At 33.8% G+C, this 11,586-nt stretch overlaps 1 protein-coding gene across 2 annotated transcripts; it reads right to left on the bottom strand.

Annotated features, from left to right (window-relative positions):
* Positions 1 to 6,787: 6,787 nt before the first annotated feature.
* Positions 6,788 to 11,035, bottom strand: LOC107795169 (monooxygenase 2). Of its 2 annotated transcripts, none has more exons than XM_016617751.2 (6): positions 10,833 to 11,035; positions 10,118 to 10,264; positions 9,139 to 9,204; positions 8,312 to 8,477; positions 8,019 to 8,169; positions 6,788 to 7,805 (listed from the first exon to the last, which is right to left on the bottom strand). In XM_016617751.2, exons 1-6 carry the CDS (start codon positions 10,904 to 10,906, stop codon positions 7,240 to 7,242), a joined length of 1,170 nt encoding a protein of 389 aa, XP_016473237.1. In that variant the 5' UTR covers positions 10,907 to 11,035; the 3' UTR covers positions 6,788 to 7,239. The 2 variants fall into 2 exon arrangements, with proteins under 2 accessions (XP_016473237.1, XP_016473239.1); XM_016617753.2 differs by having other exon boundaries at positions 8,312 to 8,472; positions 10,833 to 10,991.
* Between the last annotated feature and the right edge of the window lie 551 nt (positions 11,036 to 11,586).

Here is an 11,586-nt window from a genome sequence, read left to right as displayed (position 1 = left end):
GTTGTAAATGGATTTTTAAGAAGAAACTCAATCCGGATGGTTCCATTGATAAATACAAAGCTAGACTTGTTGCAAAAGGTTTTACCCAAAAGCAAAATGTTGATTATTTTGATACTTATGCTCATGTAACTAGAATTTTCTCAATTCATGTTTTACTTGCCTTGGCTTCTATTTATAAACTTTTTATTCACCAAATGGACGTTAAAACTACATTTTTAAATGGTGATTTGGAAGAGAAAATTTACATGGAGCAACCTGAGGGTTGTATAGTGTCTGGACAAGAAAATAAAGTATGTAAATTGTTAAAATCTTTATATGGTCTAAAGCAAGCGCCTAAATAGTGGCATGAAAAATTTGATCAAGTATTGATTAATGATGGTTTTTCATCAATTGAAGTAGATAAATATGTTTATACAAAATGTGTAGATGGTACATGTGTTATTATTTGCCTTTATGTGGATGACATGCTTATTTTTAGTTCTAGCCTTGATTTGGTACATAAAACCAAATTTTTCTTGTCTTCTAATTTTGAGATGAAAGACATGGGAGAAGCTAGTGTTATTTTAGGCATGAAAATTATAAGAGATGGCAATAGTTTAATGTTGACTCAAGAATATTATGTTGAAAGGATTCTTAAAAATTTTGATAATTTTGATGTGGTACATGTAAGCACTCTTTATGATGCAAGTAGTCAATTAAAAAAGAATAAGGGAGATCTTGTATCAAAATAAATATGCTCAAATTATTGGTAGCCTAATGCATTTGATGAATTTTACTAGACCTGATATTGCATATGTTATGTGTAGATTGAGTAGATATACTCAAAACCCGAGTCATGATCATTGGAATGCATTATAAGAATAATGAAATATTTGAGAGCTACCATGAACTATGGTATTAAATATAGTGGATTTCCCACTGTACTAGAAGGATACAGTGATGCTAACTGGATCTCTGATTCAGATGAGACGAAATCCACTAGTGGTTATGTGTTCACCCTCGTTGGGGGTGCTGTGGCATGGAAATCAGCTAAACAAACAATAATAGCTAGATCTACCGTGGAATCTGAGTTTGTGGCATTGGAATTGCCGAGTGGTTAAAGAACCTTTTGGCGAGTATTCCATTAGGAATTAAACCGACGCCTTCTGTGTCGATGCATTGTGATTGCCAAGCTGCAATAGCCATTGCCAAAAATAAATCCTTTAATGGGAAGAGTAGACATATCCGATTGAGACATAATGTGATAAAGCAGCTGCTGAGAGATGAAATTATTTTCATAGATTATGTGAAGTTGGCCGATCCTCTGACTAAACCTTTGGGAAGAAAATTAATATCTGAAACATCGAGGGCGGACATAGGTGGTGCATGGCTGTCGTCAGCTCGTGTCGTAAGGTGTTGGGTTAAGTCCCGCAACGAGCGCAACCCTCGTGTGGAATGGGACTTTTGTCAATTTGAGTGATATCAACTATGATGGTAACTCAACCTATGTGATTGGAGATCCAATGAAGTAGGTTCATATTGGTAATAACAAGTCATTAGTTGATCAAATGTGCATTATTAATTATATCCCTTCCTATGGTGTGCGTGTGTATATAGTGCAAGACTGCAAGGAATGAGAGGCTGAGTTATTAAACTCTTAATCTAATAATCCATAGCCTTTTATAGGTGGTGTATTATGCTGCAGAATACACTTGATGGATGGACCTATATGAGTGTGGTGTGGGGCCGCTCCTATGAAATTTATGGAAAAAAATTTCTAGAGCACTCATAAAAACCAGGCGCGCGCATGGCCTATTAGCGCAAAACCGCGACAAACAACAAAGTGTGTGCGGGTATAATGTGATAGATAAGACACTAAACTTACAAAAGAATTGTTGGTTCGTAGAAGTTTTGAACTTCACCAATTGTTCTGTAAGTTTAATCTTATTTTATCTAGGTCCGGTTCATAGTCCAAGAGACACTAGATTCGACACATTATGCTCATTTGTGAAACCCAGCAAATTATTTTATTATTTATTATTTTTTTAATACTTTTTTTGAGATATGTGGGGATTGATAGAAAAATATTTTTAATATCTCAAAAAGAAACATTCCAAAACTATGTCTAGATTCATTTTCACACCATTGTATTAATTGGTCATTATTATAATAATAATTTTAATGTATTTGTAACACTAATTTATTTAGTTTGAATTCATTTGAATGGAAATCTGACAATTAAGTGATAGTAGTTATTATACGTTATTTGTTAACGGTTTTATCAAATTATCTCATGGGTTACTTTTGTAACAGATTTTGAAATCTGACAGTTAATGATAGCTGTTATACGTTATGGCCTATTACATTGTCTTTATGATTATTTTGTAACAAAAAAGTTTTCAATGTATTGCTTTGATTGTTAACGTATTTTTTTTCATCAGATTGTGAAGTTTTGGACTATATATTTTGCTGTTTTTCATCTTTTGAGAATAGTGAAAATAACAAAGCTAAAAACTCTTTTTCCCTTTTCTTTGTGCTGGGTTTTCTTTTCGTTAAACTTTGTTGTTTCTGTTCCTAGTTATACTAGAAGAGCTTGTTGAATCCTGGGGGATATGCCTAATATTATTTATCACGGTGTGGGTGAAATATTCTTAAGGACGGTGTCATTGACACACCTCAAGCTAAACCTTTTATTCTCCATAATCATCCAATTTTTTTCAACACATATTAGGCATATTTTTAGCCAAATATTAGTGGTGCTCTTTTCTTTGTTACTACTTAGGGTTTTTTTTCTTCTTTGTTTTCTTCTTAATTGCAAAACAAATTTGTTAAACTTATTGTTGTTTTGACAAATTGATGATTGGGGTTTGTTCTTTATGATATTTGGAGGTTATATTTCAAATTTGAGCTCGCTTAGAGTAGATTTAGGTATTGAATCGTGTGTTAGATTATTGAAATTCGAAGAAGTTTCTATTCCCGGGCAATTTCCACTTTAGCCCTATTTGGCCTCAGGTGTACGAAGACATTGGTTGAATTTCAGGCCTACTTGGCCTTGAGTGCATCTTAAGTGTAATTTTTGCACTTTACACTTAATTGGCCTTGAGTGCGTTGTACTTCAGAATAAAAAAAATTCTTCAAATGCAGACCTGATAAGTCCGAAGTTGATCTTAGAGTGAGTAAACTTGCAAATTTTTATGCAAAGTGGATGTAATTTCAATAGTGACCCAAAAACTGAGTATAGATGCAAATGCCAAGAGAAATGGCACAACACGGTTATTCAATGGGCTAACTATGTCGTTAAGTGTTGAGCAATCTTCATTTGTAGCCAGCCGCTAGAAACTAACATCAGCTGCTAGCCACAAAATTGTAGTATGTATTTTATAGCCCAAAGTTAATTAAAAGGCTAGCCCAAGACCACTGCCACTCTTCCCCCTCTCTAGGGCATCCTCCTCTGCTCTCTCCGCCGCTGTCAGAATTCAAATTACACCATCCCTTCATCCTCAGCCAACACCAGAACCACCACCTCCTCAAAACCCTAAGCATTTGAACACAATGTTGACGGCGGATTAACGGAATTTTGCCCGGGAGATGACGCAATGAAGAAATTTGTTCCGAAATTTAAGAAATTGACGCCGGAAGGGAAGCAATCTTTGCTTGAGTATCACGGAGTTTCGGTGTATCAATCAATGGATAGCTTGAAATCCAACAACGGCGTAATGAACACGTTAGCAACATGGAGAAATATTGAAGAAGCTGCAGAGAATATTAAAACACTGAAAAATTGTACCTTTTGATGAACTAATGGTCACTGAAATGGCAGTGAACGCGTGTCATCTTTTTCTTGAATTCTCTCTTCTTTTGTTCCACTCTCTGTATAGCAGCTGCACATTACACTCACCATACAAATATAACATTCTCAAAACTCTTGGACCTAGGTTTGTTTTATTTGATTTTTCCTGTACATGTATATCATCTCGTATATTTGCAAGTTCATATTTTTACAAGATTTTAAATGGGGTTTTACAGCAGATCAGGAAAAATCAAATAAAATATATTGGTATTATTACAAAATATATATATACACAAAATAGACTATCACTATACAAAAATTATACAAAATAGACTATCATTATACAATTTATATACAGTAGACAATATATATACAAAAATAGACTGTCATTATATAGAAAATATACTAAATAGACTGTCATTATATGAAACATATACAAAATAAACTGTCACTATACAAAAATATACAGAATAGACTGTCACTATATAATTTATATACAATAGGCTGTCACTATACAAAATATATATAAAATAGATTGTCATTATACAAAATATATACTAAATAGACTATTACTATACAATAAAATATATAAAATATAATGTCGCTATACAAAATAGACTGTCACTATACAACAAATATACAAAATAGACTGTCCCTATGCAAAAACTATACAAAATAGATATTTCGGGTTATTTGATGTAATATGTTTGGGCCGGAGGGCTATTTTCTGTCAATGGGAAAAAATATGGGCTATTAAAATTTGGAATTTTTACATTCTTATACACTATATGAAACTATATTACTCCTCCATACTCAAGTTTTACTATAATTACATTTTATATACCCAATTACCATTTATGTACATTTTAAGAGAATTAATGATAATAATTAGTGTCCTAAAATTAATCTAACTTATTGTCACGACCCGGATTTCCCACCCTCGGGAGTCGTGATGGCGTCTACTAATGTGAGCTAGGCAAGCCAATCCTTAACAGCTTACTTAATAAGTTTTGAAGCTTTGAATTCGAATTTGGGTTTTCAAAAAATATTGTTTGTTTGGATTTGATGTTGTTGCAAAGAATTGAGAATTCTCTCTACGTCTCTCTCTATCTCTCAATCCCAAATTTCAGTAATGTAAAGCAAAGGAAAAGAGAACAGCAATTCTACCATTCACAACTATTAAAAAGCTTTGAATTCGAATTTGGGTTCTTAAAAATCATTATTTGTTTGGATTGGGTGTTGTTGCAAATAATTGGGAATATAGTTTGGAGTTTATATCTCAATTTTGAGGGATTTTCGTGAAGATTAGACTTGGTTTTAGCTTAATTTCAAATTGAAACTCGAAGAAGAAGAAGAAGAAGAAGAAGAAGAAGAAGAAGAAGAAGAAGAAGAAGAAGAAGAAGAAGAAGAAGAAGAAGAAGAAGAAGAAGAAGAAGAAGAAGAAGAATTTTCAGGGGTTTTGGTGAAGATTAGACCTGGCTTTGGCTTAATTTCAAATTGAAACTCGAAGGCATGACATACATTATACTGCAGAATTGTAGAAAAATTATAGAAAAATTATATTCTGTTGTTATATATTTTTCTTTTATTTATTTAACTATTGTATGAAAGTTGAACAACATTGTATAGAAACTATATTTAAGTTGTATGATATTATAGTTGTATATAACTGAGTAAAAATAATGTATGAAAATTATAGATAAGTTGTATAGTATATAATTAGTTGTATGAAATTTATTTTTACTATATATAAATCAGATACAAAATATACAAAAGACATAGTATATAAAATTTGTATTTAAGTTGTATGTTATTGTAATTGTATTTAAATGGCTGAAAATAATGTGTGAAAGTTATAGATAAGTTGTAGATATATTGTATAATATATAATTAGTTGTATGAAATTTATTTTTACTATGTATAAATAAGATACAAAATATACAAAAGACATATTATATAAAAATTATATCTAAGTGATATTATATTGTAGTTGTATATAACTAGGAGGTGAGAGAGGCTTTGGCAAAGGTGTCTTCGTCGCGTGTTATCAGGAATGAAGAATAATACCACTGGTTCCTATAGAGTTGGCAAACGTTAAAATTCCAGCTTTAGGAATCCCTGCGACTTTCTCACGCCTTTGAACGCAACAGGTGAACTAGTTGCCCGTACCCAAAAAAATTTTAATCAAAATGCAGACAAAATTGGCTCTTTGTCCTCCATATCTACTCCAGATTTAAAGTAAAAAATATATATTAAAGTTTTGTTTTATTAATTAATGTTTTGATTGTACCAATCTCAAACCAACTTAAGAAGCGTAGGAGCTTAATATAAATTAAATTTTGGACTAACTAATTAAAGATTTAATTTTTTATGCTACTGCATCATTGTTTTATTGTGAATAACCACTCTAGCCTGAAAGTAACGCCTATTATCATTAACTGTTTGTTTGAAAAAGAGTTAGTGTGCCAAGATAGAGTTTAAAATAATTGTTGATGGGTATCTTGTCCATTTTTTAGTGGATTGTTGCTAAAAAGAGTGGCAATTATTTGCTTTCTGTTTGGTATTGTATGGAAGTATCTGACTTTTAATTTGTATTGTAGGAATTCGAGAAAATGAAGGAGAAAGACAGAATCTCGAGAGAAGAGAGGAGAGAGGAGGGAAAAAAAAGGAAAAGGGTGTAACTAAATCCCTTAATTGAAGGCACTAAAATTGGATTGGGAGCCTTTTAAGGTGGAAAGTATATATTTTGTAAACAAAACTTGTGTAGGTAGGGTAATTTAGTAAACATGAACATTTAGGGTAATAAAGTTTCCAATAGTGTATAAGAATGAAAAAATCCCTTAAAATTTTGAGGGGCTATAGAGGGTAGTTTTCTCTTCTCTAAGTCTTAGGTGTTTGGTTTCCACTTTATTGCCTAATTGACCATGTATTCAAATGGAAGACAGGAGTTGCATTTTAACCATTCAGTTCGAGTTAATTCAAGGTTATGTTATTTGTTGTTTAGGTGAAGACCAACCAATCAACTTTTAATTTAGGCACTAGTTCATCTTCATTTACATAATTTCAGTCAGAAGAATGGATTTCAACATCAAAAGATCCACAACATCCTGCATACATATGTACTGGAGAGCCAAGCAATTATAATGTTTGTTTATTAACCAGGGACTTGCTATCGGTGCTTCTTCATCCTTTTCGCTAAAGGTCTATCCGAAACAATCTCTCTACACGTCCAGGGTAGGGGTAAGGCTGCGTATATACTGCCCTCCCCAGACCCCACTTGTGGAATTACACTGGGTTGTTGTTTATTAACCAGGGAGGAGTTTCAATGGAACATGCCACAAACTATGCTGTTGACTAAGTTATACAAGAAGAATAGTATATCATAATGGCCAAAAAAAGTTGGAATTTCACCAATGTTGGCACCTCTTTCTTTCTTCAGTTCAACAGTTTGAGATGTATGGACATACATTTCAAGAAACAGTGAGTTTTCCGCAATCGTAGTTAGCCATTCTGAGTGTAACTGCTATAGTGACTCCAGCCAAAAAGCGTTCTCTTAAGAAACTGATTACCTTGCTACCACTCTCTTGTATAAAACCAGATAAATAAGCAGCACTGATGAATGTAAAACTCCTCCATCTCCTCCCTTTAGCATACTTTTCAAGTCCTTTTTTGATCTTTATAAATTCCTCCTCGTCCTCGTCCTCATCTTCTTGTTCAACTCCTCTATCTGTTATCGGTTTCACCAAAGCTTCTCTGAGGCATTTTGCAATAACAACACTGTCTTCTAAGGCAGAACATCCACCTTGACCAAGGTCTGGAGTCATGGGATGAAGTGCATCACCTACTACGCAAATGTTATTCTTCAAAATATTCCCCAGCAAAACATTCCACGGCAATCTCAATTTCAGCTGAGCGCAAGATATACAGTCTAGCGTTGTTCTCTCTACAACGGCGAAGAGTTCTTTAGACACATTACTGGCCTTGTTCAACACAAATTGCTTCAGTTTAAGTGAATCTTGTTCTGCATTTCCATCAACTGCAGTCCAATTAAAAGGGAACAATTAAACATGTTTAGATTGATATTCTGTAATGAGAAACACAAGTTCTTAACATCACCAAATTAGAATAATCTGTTTGCAAAATAACAGTATGTATGAGCTTTGCTCACAATGGATAGCAGATGGTGTGAATGTGCAAAACTAATACAAACTCTTCTCATCACTAGGAAGAAAGCCAAACCGAAGTCCACCTCCAAAAAATGCATGGAACTTAGGCTGATAACCATGTTTGTCCGGATACTCAACGAACCCTCTAATTGCAGATCTCCCAGAATAAACAGGTTTCTGAAGCCCAAGCCAGTTTGCCACCACAGAATTGACTCCATCACACCCAATTAAGGCCTTAATTGAAGATTGTCATAGTTAGTCATATCAGACTACAATAAGGAATTTTATATTTGAAGCTTCAATACGTATAAGGATTCCAAGGTTGAAGAAAAAGCGATCTTGGACCATAAGTGAAAGATTCCACAGAAAGATATACCTTAGCTCTAATAGTGGAACCATCTGCAAGATGTACCACTTTCATTGGTCCAGATTCTTCAATGGAAACAACCTTGGAAGAATATCTAATAGCGCCTTGAGGCAGTTCATTCGCTAATTTCTCCAACAGATCTTTCCTTCTCACGCAACGGCTTTCATAATCTATACTGAAACATGATATAGCTCGCCTTAGATGACTTTCTACTGACTTCAAAAACAGAAATTTTGGCAGAGGAATCAGTCCATCCGGTAGTTGAAGGAAGGCATACTCAACTCAACAAACAGATCTAAGAAACACATTGTCAGCCAAGAGAAACATTGTTCAAAGATGAACTTTCTTTTTCGTAATCATAGGGATTAGGACAATGAACCAAATCACTTCACCAATGAACAATCAGACAATTGGTATGCAGCATCCCCTGAATACGCGATGGTGCAGTGCATCCTATTCATACTTAAGACCTTTGTGACATATGTGATTGTTCTGTCCAAAGATGTCGTGAGATCGTCAAGGCTTATATGATAGTACACGGAGATTAAATACATTAGTTTTTCTTGTTATACTTACGTTACTTCGGTGTTTTTGAGTTAATTTTTATCATAGTTAGAGATTTGTATGTCTATGTAGATTGTGATACTATTTTAGAGGATTCCTAATTTGTCTTAAAACCTAGATTATCTAGTGTTAGAACAAAATGTACCTAAATAGAGGTGACGCATAAAAAGATTAATATAACCGACCCCAACTAATATGAGATTGATGTATAGTTGATCGATTGATTGAACAACTATACAAATAAATTAATCAGTTAAGCATTGAATATTTACCAGTTATCATCCACAAATGATACCTCCTTGATAGGTGCTCCTGAATCCGCAGAGAAACTTTTAATCCTGCAGCAATAGTTGATACTTGATAAAGAGTAAAACACAAGAAATCCCATGCAATTTGGACAATCAAATACTAGTGTAGTTAGTTGTGTGAATACAGCTTCGAGGGACTGATCGAGGATGGGCTTTTACTAATTGAGGAGAGCACTTATGTGATTGTACCTTGATCTAAAGGAATGCATTTTGCTATAGGATAAGATATGGTTAGAGTGTTTATGTGATTGTACAGAAGCGACGACAACAAACAACAACAATAATAATGAGGACTGGAAGAGCGACTAACAAGATCAGCAAATAAAGCCATTGCTCATTTTTGGTTTAGAAATGTTCTAAAACCAAACCAACCAAATCAGTTTAGCGTTTAACCCCTAAACAATGGGTTTTCGGTTTTGCAACATCAGCTTTGATTATGTGTTTGGTTTCTGATATCTGGAAATTTAATTTTGGCCTCCCTGTTTTCTATATGTTTAATTTTCCACATTTCAAAAACAATTATTTTTCTCTTTATCAGCTGTTTGAAATTACTGCTGGACAACCTCCCCCCCAACCCAATTCAATATATATTGATATAGAGACAATTTCTTTTGCTTTTCAGCTATCCGGAAAATAAATTTATTACTGAACTAAATAAAGGTGTTTAGTTGATTTTCCTGCTAATTTTAACCATATGAAATCGCTATAAAGTTAGGATTTCAGTGATATTTTTCCAAAAGGTTTTGACTGAAGTTTAAAAGACGAGACTTTCCCAAATCAGTTCTTCTATGACTAACTCCAATCAGGTATAATTGTTTTCTTCTGAGACCAACCTAAATTAATTTTTCCAACAACCAATTTAGAAACTGATCCGTATGCTATCGGATTATGTTGAATTCAATCAGATATCTCATAAGATTGAAATATAAGGGGAAACTCTTACCCAGTAATGGATAAGGAACTTTGTCTAAGAGAGTCTCCAATTCCCAGTGCATCCAAAGCTCTCCAGGCGTTAGTCCATAATGCCAGAGCAAATCCAGTCGCTCGCAACGAATCTGCTGATTCCAAGACAATACTCTGCAGCCCCACCCTACAAAACAAAGCATTTATGCAATTCGTCAAACATATTTGTGTAGACACAAACGACATTTGTAGAAAATGTTTTTGTGTACCAAGGTTTTTGATGGAATCCCACGTCGAAAATGGATGGGTTCCTTGGACTCTTTAAATGGCTTGGCCAGTCCTCACCCTTTCAGTGATGATGGAATCCCTCACCGACACCGGAGATGGATGGGTTCCTTGGACTCCTTATATAGCTCGGGCAATTCTCACCCTTTAAGCTAGCTTTTGGGATTGAGTTATGCCCGATTCTTATCAGGTTTCTCCGCCACTATATAGACACAACACTAACTCTCAACTCAACAAACATATGCAGTATAATACATGACACATTTTGCTACTGGTGAATTAAGTTTTTGAAGGTAGTGAATACACCTCTCAATATATACACAAACTTTTAAATTTGTCTAAGCCCCTTTTACATAACTCGTAGCTTATATGCCAGATCTGTGGTCGTCAAACAAGTACAGCTCCCAAAACTCAACATACTTATGCAGTAATATCTATGATAAGTTTTGCTAGAGTATATTCTTTCTTACCTGTGAAGTGCCAAACAAGTAGCAAAACCAGCTATGCCAGTACCCACAATTACAATGTTCTCTTCTCTCTCCATTTTTTTTTACTGAAGCTCTTCTTCCACTCTATGCTTTTGCTTCTTCCCAACTAGGAACTGTCCTCAAACTGAGTTTGTCTCCTTCATTAAAGGAAAGGGAAATCTGATCTTAATATAAGGCTATAAGCTTTAGGCAATCATTAAAATGGTCCCAAGAAGATGAAATGACATAGGCACATACTTCAGCAATTGAATTATAATAGTAATATTATAATTCCGACACCATGAATAATCTTCTGAGGTTCTTGGAGCCTAAGTAACGAGCCATGTTCTCCCAGATTAAAATAGTTTTCTGAAATTAAAAATCATTTCTTTTGGTTACAAAAAAAAAAAAAAAAAAAAAAAATGTTTTCTGAAAGCAAAACATTACTTTCTCAAAAGATAGATGGGTTATTTTTGTCGTTTTAAATAAACTAAAGCTAAGCTAAACTTTCTTCTACGTTGACCCACAACCTTATAAAAATTTGTATCATTTTGACTCTTCTTTATAGGTTACTTTTTCTCTCATTATCATGTTCAAACTTTTTCTATAGCTCCCTTTTATCCTATGCTAGTTATTAAAATTTACAATTACATTGTACTTCTTAGTACTGTGTTTATATTAGTTCTTCAAAACAAAAAACAAAACACGCTTGATATCATGCAGGTTGTTTCGGAATAATTTTATAATGTCATATGAT

This window comes from Nicotiana tabacum, chromosome 1 (genome assembly GCF_000715075.1).
Source record: "Nicotiana tabacum cultivar K326 chromosome 1, ASM71507v2, whole genome shotgun sequence".
Taxonomy (NCBI): Eukaryota; Viridiplantae; Streptophyta; class Magnoliopsida; order Solanales; family Solanaceae; genus Nicotiana; species Nicotiana tabacum.
This window is presented reverse-complemented; position numbering and strand designations above follow the sequence as displayed.

Excerpts from the sequence above, each read along its gene's own strand:
- LOC107795169 (XM_016617751.2), bottom strand. The coding sequence starts at position 10,906 with ATGGAGAGAGAAGAGAACATTGTAATTGTGGGTACTGGCATAGCTGGT. Across the intron at positions 10,265-10,832 it reads ACTTGTTTGGCACTTCACAG|GGTGGGGCTGCAGAGTATTG; the intron begins GTAAGAAAGAAT and ends TTTGTTTTGTAG. Across the intron at positions 7,806-8,018 it reads GTTCCATGCATTTTTTGGAG|TTGATGGAAATGCAGAACAA; the intron begins GTGGACTTCGGT and ends ATTGGACTGCAG.